The sequence below is a fragment of the Pleurodeles waltl genome, chromosome 6 (genome assembly GCF_031143425.1).
Source record: "Pleurodeles waltl isolate 20211129_DDA chromosome 6, aPleWal1.hap1.20221129, whole genome shotgun sequence".
Taxonomy (NCBI): domain Eukaryota; kingdom Metazoa; phylum Chordata; class Amphibia; order Caudata; family Salamandridae; genus Pleurodeles; species Pleurodeles waltl.
This window is the reverse complement of record NC_090445.1, coordinates 1,119,313,035-1,119,335,009: the sequence shown is the minus strand read 5'-3', so window position 1 is coordinate 1,119,335,009 and position 21,975 is coordinate 1,119,313,035. Positions and strand designations below refer to the sequence as shown.

The 21,975-nt window shown below is 44.3% G+C and overlaps 1 protein-coding gene and 1 long non-coding RNA gene across 2 annotated transcripts in view; one reads left to right on the top strand and one right to left on the bottom strand.

Annotated features, from left to right (window-relative positions):
* The window catches only part of LOC138300657 (ATP-dependent RNA helicase DDX19B), a 129,543-nt gene extending 117,217 nt beyond the window's left edge, over positions 1-12,326 (bottom strand). The window contains exon 1 of the mRNA XM_069240282.1: positions 12,132-12,326. Coding sequence (XP_069096383.1) covers positions 12,132-12,185 — 54 coding nt within the window. The 5' untranslated portion in view covers positions 12,186-12,326. The remainder of the gene's footprint in view (positions 1-12,131) is intronic.
* LOC138300658 (uncharacterized) lies at positions 12,313-21,469 on the top strand. The gene is made up of 3 exons (XR_011204981.1): positions 12,313-12,374; positions 17,600-17,750; positions 19,123-21,469. It is a non-coding gene; the product is annotated as an uncharacterized lncRNA (long non-coding RNA).
* The last annotated feature ends 506 nt before the right edge of the window (positions 21,470-21,975 follow it).

Sequence of the window (21,975 nt, the reverse complement as noted above, 5' to 3'; positions counted from 1 at the left end):
CTCTGTTAACCCTGTCAGAAGCAGAGCTGAGGCCCATGAAGGCCAAGTGGAGAGTGCCTCACTTCGCTCGCTTTTTTATTTTTACAAATTACCAAATGTAAATGCAGGTTTTGTTCAATGGTATCACTCCCTGGCCTGAACCCATATTGTGCCTCAGACAAGAATTTATGATCATTAGCACAGGAGATAAGTGGCTCCAAAAGAACACCACGTGTAATTTTGACCTCAGTTCCCAACAAAGAAATAGGACGGTGGAAAGTTGGATGCATTATTGTAGGAAGTTGGCTCTGTATGCACTATTTCAAAGTAAGGAATAGTATGCACAGAGTCCAAGGGTTCCCCTTAGAGGTAAGATAGTGGCAAAAAGAGATAATACTAATGCTCTATTTTGTGGTAGTGTGGTCGAGCAGTAGGCTTATCAAAGGAGTAGTGTTAAGCATTTGTTGTACATACACACAGGCAATAAATGAGGAACACACACTCAGAGACAAATCCAGCCAATAGGTTTTGTTATAGAAAAATATATTTACTTAGTTTATTTTAAGAACCACAGGTTCAAATTCTACATGTAATATCTCATTTGAAAGGTATTGCAGGTAAGTACTTCAGGAACTTTAAATCATTACATTAGCATATATACTTTTTACATAAAACACAATAAGCTGTTTTAAAAGTGGACAGTGCAATTTTCACAGTTCCTGGGGGAGGTAAGTTTTTGTTAGTTTTGTCAGGTAAGTAAATCACTTACAAGTCTCAGGTTTGGGTCCAAGGTAGCCCACCGTTGGGGGTTCAGAGCAACCCCAAAGGTACCACACCAGCAGCTCCGGGCCGGTCAGGTGCAGAGGTCAAAGAGGTGCCCAAAAACGCATAGGCTGCAATGGAGAGAAGGGGGTGCCCCGGTTCCGGTCTGCCAGCAGGTAAGTACCCGCGTCTTCGGAGGGCAGACCAGGGGGGTTTTGTAGGGCACCGGGGGGGGGACACCAGTTCACACAAAAAGTACACCCTCAGCGGCACTGGGGCAGCCGGGTGCAGTGTAGAAACAAGCGTCGGGTTTTCAATGTAAATCAATGAGAGATCAAGGGATCTCTTCAGCGTTGCAGGAAGGCAAGGGGGGGGGGGGCTCCTCGGGGTAGCCACCACCTGGGCAAGGGAGAGGGCCTCCTGGGGGTCACTCCTGCACAGGAGTTCCGTTCCTTTCGGTGCTGGGGGCTGCGGGTGCAGAGTCTTTTCCAGCCGTCGGGAAATGGAGTTCAGGCAGTCGCGGTCAGGGGGAGCCTCGGGATTCCCTCTGCAGGCGTCGCTGTGGGGGCTCAGGGGGGACAACTTTGGTTACTCGCGGTCTCGGAGTCGCCAGAGGGTCCTCCCCGAGGTGTTGGTTCTCCACCAGTCGAGTCGGGGTCGCCGGGTGCAGTGTTGCAAGTCTCACGCTTCTTGCGGGGACTTGCAGGGGTCTTTAAGTCTGCTCCTTGAAACAAAGTTGCAGTTCTTTTGGAGCAGGGCCGCTTTCCTCGGGAGTTCCTTTGTTTTGCTTGAAGCAGGGCAGTCCTCTGAGGATTCAGGAGGTCGCTGGTCCTTTGGAAAGCGTCGCTGGAGCAGGGTTCTTTGGAAGGCAGGAGACAGGCCGGTAGGGCTGGGGCCAAAGCAGTTGGTGTCTTCTGTTCTTCCTCTGCAGGGGTTTTTCAGCTCAGCAGTCTTCTTCTTCTTGTAGGTTTCAGGAATCTAAATTCTTAGGTTCAGGGAAGCCCTTAAATACTAAATTTAAGGGCGTGTTTAGGTCTGGGGGGTTAGTAGCCAATGGCTACTAGCCCTGAGGGTGGGTACACCCTCTTTGTGCCTCCTCCCAAGGGGAGGGGGTCACATCCCTAATCCTATTGGGGAATCCTCCATCTGCAAGATGGAGGATTTCTAAAAGTTAGAGTCACTTCAGCTCAGGACACCTTAGGGGCTGTCCTGACTGGCCAGTGACTCCTCCTTGTTATTCTCATTATTTTCTCCGGCCTTGCCGCCAAAAGTGGGGGCCGAGGCCGGAGGGGCGGGCAACTCCACTAGCTGGAGTGTCCTGCGGTGCTGGCACAAAGGGGTGAGCCTTTGAGGCTCACCGCCAGGTGTGACAGCTCCTGCCTGGGGGAGGTGTTAGCATCTCCACCCAGTGCAGGCTTTGTTACTGGCCTCAGAGTGACAAAGGCACTCTCCCCATGGGGCCAGCAACATGTCTCGGTTGTGGCAGGCTGCTGGAGCTAGTCAGCCCACACAGATAGTCGGTTAAGGTTTCAGGGGGCACCTCTAAGGTGCCCTCTGGGGTGTATTTTACAATAAAATGTACACTGGCATCAGTGTGCATTTATTGTGCTGAGAAGTTTGATACCAAACTTCCCAGTTTTCAGTGTAGCCATTATGGTTCTGTGGAGTCCGTGTTTGACAGACTCCCAGACCATATACTCTTATGGCTACCCTGCACTTACAATGTCCAAGGTTTGGCTTAGACACTGTAGGGGCACAGTACTCATGTACTGGTGCCCTCACCTATGGTATAGTGCACCCTGCCTTAGGGCTGCAAGGCCTACTAGAGGGGTGACTTATCTATACTGCATAGGCAGTGTGAGGTTGGCATGGCACCCTGAGGGGAGTGCCATGTCGACTTACTCGTTTTGTTCTCACCAGCACACACAAGCTGGCAAGCAGTGTGTCTGTGCTGAGTGAGGGGTCCCCAGGGTGGCATAAGATATGCTGCAGCCCTTAGAGACCTTCCCTGGCATCAGGGCCCTTGGTACCAGGGGTACCAGTTACAAGGGACTTACCTGGATGCCAGGGTGTGCCAATTGTGGAATCAAAAGTACAGGTTAGGGAAAGAACACTGGTGCTGGGGCCTGGTTAGCAGGCCTCAGCACACTTTCAATTCAAAACATAGCATCAGCAAAGGCAAAAAGTCAGGGGGTAACCATGCCAAGGAGGCATTTCCTTACAATTATGTTCCCCTTTTTAAAAAAAAAAAAACACCAAATGGGAGCAATCACCGATTGCTGCCAGCTGGATGGGGGTAAGCCATGGGCAGCGGCATTAATATGCAGTGTCACTATCAGAGCCCACAGATCCACTTGAGATTAAAACAGATCACAAGATACACCATCTGGTCTGGGCCCTTCCCTGCTGGGAGTGACAAAACAGCTTTTCTAACCTCCTCCCACACAAATACAAGTTCCAAGGCCACTTGACAACGGGGAGGGGGGTTCGGATGATCATCCCTCTCGATACTGCAAATTGCCTTAAAGTTCCTTCCAGGCCTCTGGGGGTTATGGCTAAAACTTGCTCCGACAGCTGCTTGGAGAGGAAGAGAGGGCGATTCCTGACCCCCAGAAAGCTGCACCATCCCAAAAGGAGCAAGCCCCCAAGAAGTTATCCCACATCTCCTTTTTTTAGGTCCTTCTGTCGTTCTACCAGGGCCAGCCAATAGTAGGCCCTGGTCTTCCTCATCCCTTCCCTATTTTGAAGAAACCTTTTCAGGGGCTCCAAAATAGCGCCCGGTGTGCCTGTGAACATTTCCTAACAAACCACCCAAGGGACGGGGCTGAAACGCTGCCCTTGGCAGAGTGAGGGTGGCTTTTATATACTCCGAGAGGCTTTAGAAGGCTGTGAGAATAGAGGCATCAGTGGCTTCCTCATTAAGACAAATTAAGACCTCAATGACAAATGGAGGGTATGTTGCGATAAAAGTCCTCAGATATGATCTCATCCCATTTGAACCATCTCCCTTTATCTTTTAGGCCAACTGTTTCTTTAACTAGACTGGCATCTTGTGCCACTTCCAGACTACAACGAAGGTTGGCGGTGATAGGGGTTATGATCACTATCAGAGTGCCAAGACACATTAAAATCAATTATGAAGATAGACAAGCCAACAAAAATGTCAATTATAGATCCCACTCCTGCCTCCTTGAATGTTGGAGTCTGCACTGCAGAACTGACACCCCCCTTGCAAAACAGATTCACTAAATTGTGATCCTAAATGAGCCTGTTGGTTGCCCAAGGAGGTGGGGAAAAAGTGTGGTGGGGCCTGGCTTCAGTCTAGAGATTTCTGATGGGAAATGACTGGGATGGGGGCGAACCTACATTGCTCCCATGCATTAGACAATGTTGATTTAATTAAATGTCATGATGGGCCGTTAAGCACCATTCTTGCCTTAGCTGATGACACACTCTGCAATTGAACCACATCACTATTCTGTTCGCGAAATATGACTGCATAATCTTTTGTTATGAATGGTGTGTGAGGAGCATACTTTCAATAAAAAGTTTTAAAAAATAATAAAATAGGAGTGTTCATCTTATCACCCTGGGGTGTGCGTTTAAAGTGTGCCTGGTTGGTGCTCGATAAAACACTGTCAATATCGATATACAAAAACACAATCCAAGCAAGAGTGCAAGTTACAAATCACCCATCAGCACCAAAACTGTAAAACTAGATCTATATTGCATAAATTCATCTAAAAATAAACAAACAAATCTGAGTTATATACATTTACCACCAAAACCTGAATATATTTGAGAAGCGTAAATGGATGCCCAGGACATGGGGTGAATAAGAGACAATCAACTCCATTTTACACTTGAGACAGGTTTATAAAATGTTACTAAACCTCCTTTCTCCCTGCAATGGTTAGAGGGAGAGGCATTAGAAATAAACATGGCAAAACCATCTAGATGCCAAATCTCACCTATATCTCATGTCTCCTGCAAACTAATGATATTAAAAGGAACATAACAGTTGGATCAACTCCTCATCCTCTAATTTCCCCTGGACCCCCCGCAATGTTCCAACTTAACACTATTAAGCAACCTGGGGAGCTCTGCTGACTAGGGGCAACAGAACTGATGCCCCGGAGCGAGAGTCTAACCCACTAAGTGGTTCAAAACAATTACTCAGAGGTAAATGGGACCGCAGGCTCTCTTTACAAAGACCACATGGGTTCACAACCTAGCCGGGATCAAATCCTAGAACGGACAGCTTATTAAAAAAAAAAAAAAAAAAAAAAAAACACAACATTTTTAAAAATAGACTCTGGGTAGCAGAGAAATTCTGCTCATTACCACACAGAGAAATTCTGCTCATTACTACACAGCCAGAGGAAATGTAGTTTAAAATCCGACGGGCCCTGCAGTCATTCCTAAAATTTATGAACAGGAAATGACCACAGCACTCAAATAATGTACAGGGTGTAGCAAGTACCGGAGGTGGATTAAAAAAAGCCATGTCTTCAGTTCCTTCCTGAAGCTGGGGAGGAAGGCGGTTTGTCTGATGTGGATGGGTAGGGCGTTCCAGGTGGTAGCGGCGAGGTAGGAGAAGGGTCCTCTTGTTCTGGTTTTCCGGATGCGCGGTACTTCTGCGAGAGAGAGCTGGGCCGAGCGTAGGGTACTGTGGGGTACGTGGGTGCACACACGTCAATATTTTGAGACTCACTAACATGTTGGAATACACTTGCAGTGCCACCATCGTTTGAGACTGCTCCACCAGAATCTGTTGCAGAAGCTTCAGCCACCACCCCGTCCTCTACGAAGCCAACACCAGGGTAGGCAGGTGAAAAGAGACTTTAAATATCAAATCTGAAGGCAGCACCTGGATAGCCTCACAAATCCACATTACAGCAAGTGGAAACCAGCACCTAGAGCACAGCTACCGATTCAGAATTTGGAGCAATCAATGTTGAAGACCAAATGACAGATCTAAGTTTTAAAAAAATTTATAAATAAATCCCTGAAGACTAAGATCATGAAAAGCAACAGACAATTGTATGCCTTGCATTAACTCGGACTCAACACTAAGAACAATGCTCCACTGGGCAGTGGCATTTTTCAGCTATTACCAATAAGGCATCAGAAACTCTGAAAGTGACTGATCACACAAGTTACATCTCTTTATACGGCACAAGCTTACAATGTAGTTTCGGCAAAGTGCAGTGCCTGTTGCACAGGAGTAGTCTACAAATGCATAAGACACTGCTGAGAACATGCTGAAACAACCATTTCCCCCACAGCAATGAAGCAGCTTGGGCTGTGTGCATAGGATTCAAGGCCAACTCACATAATGGTCGAGCCATTGCACCAGTGACTGTGCTCCGATGCCGGGAGCAAGATATGGGTGCATAAAAACAAAGAGAATGCCCTCCCTGGCCGGGCAACCGCCAAACTCTCCAGTGTTAGGACTCACTGATAATACTCCCCCCTTTTCCTAATCTAATCCTGCAAAGATTTGCACAGTGATCCACAACAACCATTCTGAGATTCCCGCAAGATCCGTTTCCTGGATCAGTAATCGGTTTTCAAACACATTAACAGGTTGAGAAATGTGGTATCATTTCAATACAGATATTTTGCTTTCCTGAAATACACTCTTTTACCCAGGTTGTTAGCACAGGAATAAAATTGAGTATGAGTTGTGGAAGGTGCATCAGGAGGCGTGTCAACTGGTGCGCCTAGTGTTACATCCTGTTGGGGGGAAAAACAGGGAAACAGCTGCTCGAGATGGCCATGGTGAAGCCACTGAGAATGGTCTATGGAACTGGAGTCAGAGGCAGCAAATCTGATTTGATATGCACTTCATCTTCCCTATTTTGCCGTATGAACACTGCAGCGAGCTGTTTGAGACTAAAGAGTACCATATATCAAAATGAAGTCCTTATGTGTTGCCCGCTGATAGGACTAGTTTCAATTTTTACAATTTTAATTATTCTAAAATCATCTTATTTCCTCAGATTTGCATTCTGAATGAAGCCTATTTAGGTTTGGTGCTGAAGTTATCCTTTTGGGGCTTTTTTTTTTTTTTTTTTTTTACAAATCATTGATTTATGTAACTGCAAAGTCTGGTTAAAACAACAGTTCACTATCACTGAAGGAGAAAGCAAACAAATTTATAGGGAAGTAAGAGCAGTGCCATGGGTTGGCTCTGGCTTCAACAGCCTGTGTAAGAGCCAAGCCTTGCAGAAGCATTTCACCTTATTACATCAGATTATATTCCTGCATTGAGAGGTAGTTATTACAAGTGAGAGTTTTTAAATATGCACTGAGAAACATTCCTTCATTCGCCCCAAGAGTCGAACTGAGAGGCCAGTCAGTTATCATGTATACTGTATATGTGGCTTAGGTTCATATTCATAGCAACATTATAGACTGTAAAATTGAGCACGAGTGCTTTTTCTACAGTGCACACCATGAACTCTTATTTGAAGGTGCTCTAATGTGATAATGAATAAAAAGGTGGTTCGGTGAAATAAAGTATTTGCCTAGGATGTACAGTTTGGTCAACAGTGGATTCTCTAGAAGGGAAGGTAAATGCCTTTCTAGCTGTAGGTAAAAGTCAGAGCAGTCGCTGCCATTGAGGGATGGGCAAAGTATCCGAGGTCACTGTACAGGCCCAGCACCAGATGCTCCACTAGAGCAGAGTAGGGGGTACAAGTACTGTTCAGGGCTCTATCTTAGAAACCCTTGCCTCCCCAACCAAGGGATGTGGTAAAAAGCAAATACGTCAAAGGGTCGAACGCGAAGAGGAACCAGCTAATAAAGGCCCCAAGCAGGCCGCTACCCCTGAGACTGAGCACTCAAGCTCCATATCCTTGGATCTCCCCAGCATATGCTCCCTATATAATAATTCTAGAGAATGTACCTAGGTTAAAATCCCTGTGTTCCGAATTTCAAACATCACTGTTAAACAAGGTAATGCCCTGGATACAGAAGTACTCAGGGTGGAGCTCAGATTTGTCTAAAGAAATTCTAACTCTTAGGAGGGTCTCATGGATTGGCCCAACTAGTAAAACCTCAATAGGAGGACTGTATTGTTATCAATTTCAGGAATCTCAAATTAGTCAACATTTTGTTTCACCATTTTTCACTAACAGCTTTTGATCTGGGGTCTACTAGAGTTCAGTGACTGGCATATTTTAATGGCACGCCTCCCCAGTTCCAAAATCCTGGTGTTAAAGGGACACAAACTGAAGTTGTGTAGTTCCCTTTAGTCACAGACTCCCCAATGCCCACTGCCATTATCTAATAGATTTGAGACCTTGAGCTCCCTTGATCAATTAGACTTAAAAGTGATGCATATGTTGGAGAGTTGAAGGCAGACTTGGTTCCTGCAATAGATCCACAGCCCCTTGGTAAGGTAAACACACCCCAGACTGAAGCTCCTGGGATCATTTCCTGGAATGTGGCAGGGCTTAAGGCCAAGTTGGCAAATCTGGATTGGTTAAGGATTGTGGGTCACCATTTTTTCATTTACTGCCAAGAGACTTGGTTATTAGATCCTCCTTATATCACTGGCTATATTACTTACAGTGACCCAGCAGTCAAATCATCATCAGAAGGGGCTAAGGGAGTTGGTCATTTATTATATCTGTACTTTTAAGGGTGGTGGATGCACCTGTTGTTGATGCAACATCATATTATTTGACTCTCCTTCTTCAACTATCCAAACCTTTTGATGTTCGGCTGATTAACTATTACAATAATATTTTTTATGTGTTGATAACTAATGTAGTTGATAGCCTAGAGGCCAAGGTGCATAAAGGATCTTTTGATCATATGGGTAGGAGCTTTCAATGCCCACTTAAGTGAATCTGAACTTTTAGATTCTTGTGGGATTACCGATGAGCAGGACTGGCCTCTTTAGCACTTTAAACACTCCCCTTATGGAAGTGCACTGAATAGAGAGATAGTTGCCAACTCCACGATTGTTCGAACCCCCAAAGTAAAGGAGGTACTATGTATTCAGGTGGGAGGGCTCAGTCCATAATTGATTTTGTAGTTTATTAAAAAGATTTAATCACCTATTTTGAGAAGTTTAGTGTGATGTCAACTTGCATGAGTGGTCATAACCCTCCAATCATGGAAATTTGGATGGGCCTGAATAAAAGGTTCTGGTGCTGAGGCCCCACAACCAAGGTTGAGGCTTGATGGTCAGAAAGGTTTTAATATTAAGTGCGAAAATGTAGATAAATGCTGTTTTCCTAGAGATATGGTTATAAACAAGAAGGAAGATATGGCCATTCTGGAGGAAAGCACCACTGCTGACAATGTTATTAGGGCGTTTTCTGCTATAACAGGTTATACGGCATACAAACTACAGAGAGAGTCTGTTAGCATAGACAGGAACCCCCACTGGTTTAACCGTGCATGTACATCTGCCTATAAAGCCCTAAAGAAGGCTATTAGCATGTTTCCCCGTAATCAGACCACCATCAGGTCGGCAAGAAAGGCAGGAAGTAGAGACAGGAAGTCGAGACTGAGTTTATTGACGTGCACGAAAAGTCTATAGCTACAGCTCTCAGCAGTTTGACTGAAGTAGTGGATGTCTTACAGGCCATTCAAGGGTGTCCCTCTGGTAAAGCTGCTGGACCTGACAGAATCTCTATCGAGGTATATAAAACTCTGCCTGAATTCTGGGGGCCTTTACTTACTATCGTTTAAAGATCTGCTGTGATTGGCCACTTGATAAAGACATGGAGAGAGGTGATTATTGTACCCATTTTATAAAAAAGTAGGACAAGGCTGAACCCCACTGCTATTGCCCAATCTCCCTCTTAAACACTTATGTAAAGATTTTAGGCTGAGTAGTGTTTGCAAAACTGGAGACCTGGGCTGCGGAGACTCATTCTTTATCAGAGGTTCAGTTTGGGTTCTGCCCGGGGTTAGGCACAGTCAAAGAGACCTTGAATTGAGATGTGTTCATTTAGCCTTTATGGGTTTTCCTGTGCATCTGACAGTTGATGGATCCAAATTGTGGGCTATTATGTCAGAATTGGGGTTGGATAAAGGTGTAATTTCTCTCCTCAGTAGACTTCATGTGTGTGCTGGCCCCCTTTCTCTTTCTTCTCTATATAAATGGACTGGAAGACCACCTGCATAATGCCGGGAAAGATTTGCCACTTATTAATTTTTGCCCAAACCCTATGCTACTTTATGCTGATGATGCTGTCCTCATTTAGAGGACAGCATCCGGCCGACGTTCTCTGTTGGATGCTTTTAATACTTTTAATGGCAGTCTTGATTTGAGAACAAATAAAACAAAGTCTTATGTGATGAAAAGTGGTCCTAGGCTATCTAAAACTATGAAATGTATACTAGAGGGCTCAGAAATGTTACAAGGTCCCAATTTTACTTATCTCTGGGCCCCACTAGATGTTGACTTAAATTAGAAATTTTTAATGAGTGTCCGTGTTTTACAATTTCAAAGGACCAAGGATGCTGTTTTTAGATTTTCAAAGAAGCTGGGTCACAAACCAGTGAGGGAAATGATGACTGTCTTCAGGTGCAAATGTTTTTCTATTGCGTCATTTGGAGTTTCGGTTTATCATAATAGCAAGTGCCTCCAAATAGCGTAGAGCTAGCAGTTCCGCAATCAACCCTGGCTGCTTTTTGTCATACAGAGGTTGATTTAAGGTGTATAACTGATATAACAGTGCAGCCTTTCCTGCTCTGGCTTAGATTATGGATGGATCAAAAAGCTGTTTTGTAGAGCAGTGAATACAGATTGCTTGGCATAGGCCCGGGCTATGGGCATACCTTGGCTTAGGTATGTGAGCACTTTATTTTTTTTTGCCTAGAGATTGAAGAATTTTTCCATTCTCCCAATTCTCTCCCTGCCACGACAAAAGACAGAAGGGGTTATATTGGCACCATATTACTGAATTGAATATAAGGAGAAAGGTATTAGGGGGAACTAGTGAGTTTGTCACCACAACCGTTCTATCCTATGCTGTATCTTACAATACTTTCTTCTGAGTGACACAGATTTCTATTTTCCATATTCCGTTCGAAGTCTGTAAAATTTTTAGTCGCACTACCTATCAAAGGCACCTAGTTAAAAAAAAAAAAAAAAAATTGCCCTGGGCTTGTGACGATCACTCTCCTCAAAGCACACTGCACTTTATTATCTTTCGTAATTTATACGGTGTACCTAGAAAAAGGATCCTGCGCCCTCTGTTTCTGGCCTCAGGCGGTAGGTCTAGTCTATTAGCAAATGCATATTTGGGATGTGAATCGACTATTTATGCTGTGTTAAATTTTATACTCAGTGTCATTCGAATTTGTAAATATTATTATCTTTTGTGTTATCTGTTTTAAACTGACATTATTATTTATATGTTTTAATTGATTTATGTATAACTATTTTATGCCTGTGACTTTTATGGCTCTGTTGAACCGAATAAAGTATTTTTGACTGACTGCTCTCCATACGGTGTTCAAGGGTAGACTGGACACACACACCAGAGAATGTCATCTTAAAGAGTCACCCTAAAGAATGGAAATCAAAACGTCACTTACGAGAAAATGCAAATGTAAATGTGCCTGGCAAAATGTCCGGTATTAAGGTTTACTGGAGGATTTTTATATACTTAATACGAGAACAGAGAACATAAATCTGAAGGGGTTTATTTTGCTATATTCTTCCACATTGTCTCTCCCACTTATAATTTTAATATTTTAAACGAAATGTGACGTTTTGAAATTTTCTCTTGAAGATCCTCGCACTTCAAAATGACCGTAAATGTTTACCATGCTCACAATTAGACAAACTGCAAAGCATACCTAAAAACAGTTTTTGAATATATTTATTTAAAGAAGGTGCCAAAGCTTAACTTTTTTTCAAAATTGCACAAAACACTGGCGTTGCCACAACTATAAGAAAGAAAACATTCACTGTTTGCATAAAAGTGTTCTAAAATCAATGACCCTTCTTAAAGTCCCATTCTTAGATTCCCTCGCTCCCCCTCACTTGTAACCCAAATCCCTTGTTCCTGTACTTCCCGGGGAGACAGGCTTCCACCCGCCACAGCCTCGCCCTCAAAAACTTTAATCGCTCCTTACACTTTACGTTCCCAATGGCTCTAGGTTAGTTGTCCCAAAACTGCGGAACATTGGGTCTACACAGTTATGGGCTCAAACAATTCCTTGTCAGCAATGTCTTGCTAAACTTACATCACGGAACTTGAAACAAGACAGTTAGCATTATGCGACAACCCAATTGGCGCACCATGCACAGGAGGACACCCACTTGGTCCAACCTGAACTCCAAAAACCTCTTTACTCCCTTTATAGCCACCACCACAATCCCCTTTAGTTCGCAAGCAAGTATTCTCCCTCACCGTCACGGCCGCCAACTCTTGCTGATCCACAGCCTGAGCCCAGGAGTCCGACATGCTTAGTTTCCAGGAGGTAAAAAAAAAAAACTAGACAGCCTTTCACCGACTCAGCTCAGTAAGTCAGGTTAGGGAGTGAAAGAGAGGCCGGCTCCGGAAGTAGTTTAGAGCTAGTTTAGAGCGTGGAGGAAACCGGAACTTAATCAGAGAGAGCAGACAGGGAAGGAGCGCCACCGGAAGTAATAGAGAGTGAGAAAAAAAAAAACATAGTGAAGAGCGATGCGTGTTATGCTTCTGAAGAATAATATAGGTTGTGAACGTTTATGATGTGTGTTTAAAGGAGTCTGAGAGACAGGCTTAAGCGTGCCTTCTACGAAGAGGCACCATAGAAAGAGAGTGTTGCGCAGGACGAAAACATTTACTTTTTTAATTAGTATTTTGATAATATTAGTTGTATACGACAAAGAAGCAAAAGATTTAGAGAAAAGCTGTCTTTTACGGAAATGTTTGAAAATGATGTGACGTGGTCAACATACATTCTCTGTAGTTATTTGAAGTATATTGTTTGCGTAAGTTCCTAATATGGTCGCAACTAAACCCTAACTTGGGAGGGCGGAGGATGGTGGTGATGCTGGGGGGAAAGGGGGGACAGCGGAGTTATGCTTAGACATTACAAGAAAATAGCATACATTTACCATTTTAAACATATTGATTAAACTCCATTTGATTCCATGTCAGGACTGGAGGCGAGGATTATGGCCCTCATTATGATCTCAGCGGTTACCGCCAGCGCAACTGCCCCCCCCCCCCCCCCCCCTGCTGGCCGTATAATGTTTTCCCCGCTGGGCCGGCGTTCGGCCCAGTGGGGAAAAGGGCCGTAACATTGACAGCGGCTCCAAATGGAGCCGCCGTCAATGTTGGTGTGCAGCGGGTGCAGCTGCACCTATCGCGCAGATCCACGATGGGGCACTGCACAGGGGCCCCTGCACTGCCCATGCCAAGTGTATGGGCAGTGCAGGGGGCCCCCAAATTGTCCCAAGATACCCATGCCGCCAGCCTTTCCCTGGCGGTGTGAACCACTGGGAAATGGCTGGTGGAATGAGTATCGTTATCCGGAGGGCAGCTCTGCTTGCAGCTCTGCCCTGTCAGATTGGAATACCCCATGTTGGCGGTAGCTGTGTATTCCACCGTGGGGTTTAGGGCGGATCATAATATGGCGGCCTGGGCCGCCATGCTGGATGGCGTTATTTACCGCCACTGCCGTCATGGCAGCCCAGACCGCCAGGATCATAATGAGGGCCTAAGTATTCTCTTCTCCACTTTAATGTCACAGCAGTTTGAAAGAACATAACGTAAATCACATAAAAATGTTAATACTACATGACCCGTGGGTTGAAGAGGATCTCCATGGCAACCACAGTCCAATCAGATAACCATCCGCTGTATATCTTCATGTGACTTTCCTTCCTCTTCCTTCTTCTTCACTGCTCGCGAGTCAGTTAAATCACAGCTTTTCTTCCCTTCGAGTTTCTGTGGCAAATTATTTAATTGCACTGCATTTTACCGGGTTGGTACTCGCCGCTTGTCTGATTTATTGTCTAGAATTATCAGCGAGACATTCTTTGTCTTCCGCGCAGCAGGCTTCAGCCTGAGCGCTTTTGATCCCCCACAGGTCTTCCAGAGGACGCTCTTTCGTGCCGACAGAGATCTGTGATGCGAGTGCGTGCTGGCAGGGCAGCTCAGTGAGCAAGTTGACAGTTTCAAACTTGTGTGAGGAAAGCACTGAGAAGGATCCCCTCGGGGATTCTCTCAGTGCTTTCCTGCCAACTCCTGCAGACACCGCATGATTGCTGTAAGGAGCAGCCCGAATGGGCTTGTCGGGCTGACCTCTGCGTGCCCAATATTTAGGGAGGGTTCCTCGCCAAGCAGTAAAAACAGGAGCACTCACAGAGGGGCTGCCCAAATGAAACAGGGCATTCTGGATTTAATTTCAATTCGTCTCACCTAGTGCTCTCCCCTCTATATTAAATATGGACTCCACTGGGGACCCCAAATATTTTTCCTTGCAAGACACTAGTGACGCTTGGCTCCAGTGCCTGCCTGCAGAAGTAGATAAAGCCTTATCCCAACCCCTATCCAGAGTATTATCCCCTCCTCAGGAGCAGGTCGACCGACTGGCCAAAAGCATCCCGGGGGGGTTCTCCAATCCCTCTTCCCTAGGCGCAAGGATGTAAGGAGGGGAACAATGTGGGGAGCAGGCAGGGAGCAAGAGGACCAAAAAGCATGGCATGGGGCACATCAAGGGTTTCAGCAGACTAAATCAAAACTTTACAGAAGAGTAGACGCACGCTTAAAACCTGGAGGCAGATGAAGCCGGGGAAAACGGCGATCTCACTGCCCCTTGGACCCTGGTTCCGCCAGAGGGGATGGTGAGACAGACATGTCCTCAGATGAAAGGGTGACTCGGGAAGACCTTGGTGCCCGGGTTCCTCGGCCTTGGATTCCCCAAATGGTGAGACAGGACAGTTGGATATGTTTGACCCGGAGGGGATCTATAACCAGAGATCCTCCGAATGGACTCCGGACACTAAGGTGGCGGAGTATGAGGGAGCAAGATTCTCCAACCCCTAGAAAAAGAGGTTAGAGCGTGGCTAAGAGCAGAATGCCTTAGGTTCAGTTTTGCCAGGAAGGTGGCGGCCACAGCAGATATCGACCCAAAAATGTGCATCTTTGGCAGGTATTTGCGGGACCCGAAGAAAGGCATAGACCTGTCCTGGAGCACATGCCAGGACAAGCTGCTGGATGTCCTAGGCCCCATTCCAAAGATTATAGAGATAGCTGAGCAGGCCAAGCAAATGGGGAAGCCAATGTCTACTCACATAGTGGCCTGCTGGGCCCAGAGGGCGGTTTGTGCACGATAACTGTGTCCTGGTAGCAGAGAGGAGGAGATCACTGTTACTCAAAATTGATCCAAAACTGGGAGAGCTCGCAACATCTGAGGCAGGCGAAGTGGCGCAAGGACACCTTTTCGGTGAACCTTTGGTTAAGGAGCTGGGAAAATTTGTCTCCACCTTCTCAAGGCACAGTCATCTATAAAAAAGATCTTCCTGGGGATGGTTTTCACAGGGGACGCTCCTCTAGCCGCCCATCCTCCCAAGGCACCCCTAAGCACAAGGCCAAACGAAACATTGGCTGGCATGACGGGCGGCAGGGGCCGTTTTATCCGAGCAGAGGGTCTGGAAGGGAAAACCCTTCTGGGGAGGCAGAGGCTCAGCTTATTCCAGAAAGGACAACCGGGTAAGTTGAAAGCGGACATCTAAGGAGAGGTCTAGCCTACTCGGAGCTGCTATCTCTGTCATGGGAAGCCTGAGTGGAACTTCAATGGAGCCCTGGAACATCCGGGTGATATTTGGGACAACTCCGGATCGCCACAGGGGGCAGATGGTTAGAGGAGGAGTTGTCTCTCCACATCAATTGCCTAGAACTCCTGGCGGGATCCTTCACGATCAAACCCCTCCCCAAGGACAAAGAGTCTTGTTGTATTCTCCAGGAGATGGACAACATCTCAGCCGTACGCTACTTGAACTGTTTGGGAGGGTCTCGGTCAAAGGCCCTGTCCGACTTAGCAAAGGATTTATGGCACTATTGCCTCAAGCAACAGATTTCTGTGACAACGGATTACCTTCCGGGCATCAGCAACACAATAGCAGATTGGAACTCCGGGAACTTCGCAGACAGCAGCGACTGGCAACTAGACCGCAATGTCTTTCTAGCCCTCATGGACAGGTGGGGCCAGTGCGATCTGGATCTCTTCGCGTGCCGGCTGAATCAACAGCTTCCAAGGTACGTGAGCTGAAGACCGGACCCGGAAGCCGAGGCAGTGGATGCTTTGCTACAGAACTGGTCTAAGGACAGGCCATATGCCTTCCCACCGTTCGTGATGATTCCCCGAGTAGTGGCCCAGACTCGGAGACAGAAAGGGAAATTTATCCTAATAACCCCGATCTGGAGGTCCCAGGCATGGTTTGTCACACTGATGAAAGTTTCTTGGGATCTCCCAACCGCACTGCTCTCGTTCCTGCCTATCCTCAGGGATCCTCTGGGAAATTTTCATCCACTAGTCCTTCAGGGTCATCTAACAGTCATGGCATTGAGGATTTCAGGAGGAGAATTGAGCACCTTTCACAGGAAGCTGCAGACTTCATCCATCAGGCATGGGCCACACGCACATCTAGGATGTACCGCTCAGCCTGGATATGGTGGCATCGTTGGTGCCTGGAGAGACAACTGGATCCCATGAGGACAGAAATTATCCATATCATGAGTTTTCTGGCAGAAATGGCACAGGCAGGTTTGGCGTACAGCACGGTCAATTCCTTTATGTCAGATATATTGGCAGGCCAACAACTCCATTGACAATACACCAGTGGGGGAACACCCCTGGGTTTGCAGACTTTTATAAGGGATTAGGTTTAGCAAACCACCGGACCCTCGATACTCTGATTTGTGGAATGTTAATTTGGTATTAAGACTTCTAATGAGTTGGCAGGATAACCAGTACCTGTTGCACAAAGAGCTATCTGCAAAACTAGCTACTCTCCTATGCCTTGTTTCATGCAAAAGGGTTTCAAATGTGTGGGCATTCGACATATCTTCCAAGACCTTCACCCTGGAGGGGGTAACCTTTACGATATCCAGCAGAACAAAGACTAAAACAGGTCAGTATCTTATCCTGCTTTTGCAGAAACTCCTAAGTTATGTGTAGTGCAATGCATCAAGGCATATGAAGAATTGATGGGTGATAATAGACCAGCAGGAGAGAGACTAATTACAATTGCAATTACAAATTCTTTTAAAGCAGTATCTTCACCCTCCATTGCAAGGTGGGTACAGTGGGTGATGGCTGAAGCAGAAATTGATGTGAAGAGGTTTGCTTATCATTCAGTTAGAAGAGCCATGGCGTCTAGGTCCAGGTGGAATGCTTGAGAACATAATGAATGCAGCAAATTGGTCATCAGAATCAGCCTTCAAGAAATTCTATTTCAAACCTATACATAATGCTGCAACCTTAGTGGCAAGCAAGCTTTGAACATGCATAATCCTCGCCTCTGGTCCTGACATAGAATGAAAAATGTCCTAGCTAAAGAGAAGGAAAGTTTAAATTCTATTAAGGACACAGAGGCATGGATTGTCCCTCCCAGGAGTTGGGCTTCACCTCCTCCCTCCCTAAATCTACATTATAGTAAGTATGTATTTTTGACCAAGTTTATTTATGACTAAGTAAAGGAAATTTACCATGATGATTAATGAAACAGGAAAATGCAAGCTTTGCAAGAGATGTAGTTGTCATCAACTCTCTGCTTACCTAGAATTGTTACAATAACAGAATTGGACTCATGTTATGTATGATTTTAACTGAATACGGTGTTCACAGTAGTAGATGTATGATCTGAGATGTTTGTTGTATGTTTCAGATAATGGTCAGCAATGGACATACAGTGGACGCCAGTGCTTAACTTCCTCCAGAGAAGAAGAAGGAAGAGGAAGGGACGTCACATGAAGATATACAGTAGATGTTTTTCTGATTGGACTGTTGTTACCATGGAGACCCTCTTGGACTCATGGGTTACGTAGTGTTAACGTTTTTATGTGCTTTATGTGATGTTCTTTCAAGCTGCTATGACATTAAAGTGGAGAAGAGAATGCATAATCCTCGTCTTCATGTCCTTAAAATAATTGAAACTTTCCTTCTTGTTAGCTAGGAAGGCTTTCATTACAACAAATTATTTTGGTGGATTTGGTCGTATTTGCAGACTATTGACATGTTTTAGTGGATTTGACAATGCTTAATAGGCTATGCAGCTTCTACAGGTTTCAATACATATCAATTTAGAACTCATTTTTGCAAAGTTGTTGAAGGACAATAACCAATTTTGCCAATACTCCAAGCATTCATTTTTTGAAATGACAATGAGTATATGAAATATTTTTAATTACATCTTCTCAAAGGTGCTGCTGCCTATGTTGACAACAATATGTTTTCAGACTGCTCATTGGGACGTTGCAACTTATGCTTAGTTGAGGCCTAACACATACAGGTCTCAGAATATTGTGCTTAGTGTGTTAGCGCACCTGATTTTTGAGATGTGTGACTCACAAGTCTAATTCCTAATGCATTTTTCCCTTCTCGTGCAATTGAGTGGCAATCAGTTGGCAATAAAACTGCCTTTTAAGTATTCTGTTAGGAATTTGCACTATCCCAAATGGAAACAAAATTGTGACATAGTATCGCAAATCGAGCAGTTATCATCTGAGATGACTTAGCTACTTCCAAAAAGGAAGCCACCACACCAAAAGAACTACCAAAAAAGGTAGTTGCCTTGAAATAACTTTGCAACTAGTGATGTTCTAGCATGCAATGACTACATGTTTCCCTTAAATTCCCATAACACATAGAAAGTGTGCCTGATGGGTAATATCCTGTAAAGAGGTCGTTCCAACAAAAACATAAATCAGTTCTCTCAATAGCAAATGCCATAATAACAACACATTCTTTCAATTCTGCTTGATGCCATCACTACATTAAGTGTTAAATCCACTAACATGTTAATGTTGTGTTATTAAATCCTGCAGAGGTAATATGTGTTAAAAATGAAATATTTGTTACAAATTTCTCCAAAATAGGCCTTGAGCCAACCATGTTATCTGTACCACTTGGCGGGGCTTCTATTATGATTTATTGGCAAGGTATGGACACCTAGAAATGGAAAGTATGTGATAGCAAGTCATAACTCTTTGCCTTTTGTGAGTTACCACTCCACTTCCAAGGTACCTTGATGTAAATTATTTTTTTTCATAATTTCTATTATTGTGAATTATATTATTGAAAACTACAATTGCAGTAATTGTTAATATATAAATTGATAATAATTATAACAGTAATTATGGTTATATTAAATACACCAAGTCAAATGTATAACATTTTTTTATTTTCCAGAGCTGGTGGTAAATGACCATGCAGCATCATGAAGAAGACTGAATCAAGGACATCCTCTAGCTCCTATCCCCAGTGTATACTTCATTTATGGTCAAAAGTCCAACATGGAGTTATGCCGACAAGCCCGGAGGACTACTCATCATGGAAAACTTTGTGAGAGGCAGCTAAAGTAAGCAATCACATTCCACTTTTAGACATTGTGAGAAATTCGGAAAGCAACACGGTCCCCCAAGTATTTTACCACAACAAGTGATGGAGCCTGTTTATTATGAAGAGAGATTTACAGACTATTAAGCGAAAAGCTGAAGCAAGTATCAGTGATGATGCTGAAACGAGTGAGTGCACAAGTAAATGCTTATACAGAAGAAAATCATTAAAGTCAAACGTGTATGCGGAAGAATGTATATTTTGTGGTAAGATAAAATGCTACAAGGGAACATTGATGCATGAGAAATAAATCAACTACAGAGCTGAGAGTTGACAAAATGCTTCAACAGTGTGCAACCATTAATTGTGATTCAAAGATCTTAGCAGTTTGCATAAGGGAAATAGTGACAGCAGAAGTCCATGATCATGCATCTTGTTATAGGAACTATACAAGGGTTAGAGCAAAGGAGGAATATCATGCATCTAGCATTCAAACCGATGAACACTACAAAAATTAGAGAGCTGAAGCATGTGAATAACTATTTCAATACATTAGAACTATGATTTTTCCTAACAAAGAGGTAATACTGTGACAACCTTGAAACACTAATGACACACAGAGAAATACAGGGAATAGACAAATCAACCAAGAAACATATTAGAAGAAAATTGGACTCCGAGTTCGGTAACACCCTCCACATATTCCCAGACAATCAAGGAAAATTACTGGCCCAACCTGATAGTGTCATGCTATAGGACGTTGTAAGAGAAAACCAGAGTTTGATAAGAAAATTATCAGTATTAAAGGTTAAGGCAACAGATGTGAATAAGATCATTAATCAAACATCTTTGCACATAAGAACAATGCTTAAAACAAACTTAACATCAACACCATGCCATATCATTCATCAGATGTTGATAACGATTAATTTAGAGTGCCTGATTGCCTTAAGCAGTTCCTATTAGGACTTCGGACAGGAGATCCAGAAAACACAAAGCTGTATAAAAGGGGCGCCTTAATTATGCAATCATTCAGTCAGGACATTATATATGCAGTCACAAATGGCCATCAGAAACCCTGCAAGCAATTGTTGATTCCATACACTGTAAAAAAGCTGACGGATAATGTTGAAATCATTCGCACTCTAAACAGACTTGGTCATTGGATTTCTTACTCACAACTGGAAGAAAATGATACCGCCTTGTGTCTTCAGAAACGTACTGCTACCTTAAGTGAGCAAATTGTTCTTCCAGCCAACATTCAGCCTCATGTCTTCCCTAACTTAGCATGGGATAACATTGATAGGCTGGAAGAGACTCTTACTGGTAAGGGGACAACTCATCGAGTCAACGGTGTAGCTGTGCAACCCAAGTTGTTTGGGTCACAACCGTTTAAAGCTTCTCTCCCAAGCATTGAGAAACAAAAGCAAAGATCATTGACCACCACAAATACTGAAGAATTGTTCATGTATGATTCTGGTGAACAAGTTGGTCCTCAGCTATTGATGACAAGTACCAAAGTCATGCTGGAACGTATTTCCGAATAGAAGCTTGCACAAAATAAGAACATAATCTGGGTTGATACAAGACAAGATGCGCGCCTCAAACAGATAATAGCAAGTTGGATAGTGTATCACAGGATTGCTTTGGGTACTTGGCCACTACTAATGCCCCTGTAACTGAGTTGACAACAGTGTCTGAAATTCTGAAACAGTCAGAGCTGATAAGGGAATCACTTCATATGGTGAAAACCGTAGTGGTCATGGATCAAGCTCTATGCAAAGCCAACTCAGATTGTGTGGAAACATAAAGCAACATACATCAGAATCATTCTTTGAATGGGCACCTTTCACACAATTTGCAATGGCATGTCCATTTTTGGAAAACGTTTTCAAGACACTGGCCTTTGCGACCTTTGCATTGAAACAGACATGATAGCAGAAGGATCAGTATCATCACTACTAGAAGGTCGTATGTACAGTTGTGCAGTTCAAGGACACAAGTGCGTGTAAGAAGCTATGCAGAGACTGGCTTGGTTAGAAGTTATCTCCTGAGTGGAGAAGAATGACAAAGATAACATTCTACTCTTTCATTGAGGTTGTTAATGACTTTGAAAAAGACTTATGCCAATAGAGATTAGATGTTGTCTTGTAGAATGCTGCCTTTGCTGTAGTAAAACACCTTTGGGATGTATTCCTGGAATATCTTTGTCATGACAACGGAGATCTCTCTGCATTTTGACTGTTGTATGTGGATATTGTTGAAAATGTCTTGCTGGCTCTGTTGCATGATGCTCGAGAAGTAAGTTGCTATTTACATCTTACTGCTATACGCTCTATGATCCCATTGTGTTTTGCTTATGACAGGATGAACTTTTGCTAGATATCTTCCTTTATACTATGCCGAAATGACATTACTTGCAGTGAAACATCCAGCAATACACCACAACTTCATCAATGGATGCTTTTCAGTTCAACTGTCAGATGTTAATCTGTTTGGCCGAATTCCGGTCGATCAAGCGATAGAGGTAACATTCAACAAAGACACACAGACTCCGGGTGGTATGACAAGGTTCAACCTCAAGGTGGGTGCTGTGAAAAGATATTGGGGGTCATTCTGACCCCGGCGGGCGGCAGGAGCCGCCCGCCTTGAGGGAACCGCCAGAATACCGCTGCGCGGTCAAAAGACTGCCGCGGGTATTCTTGG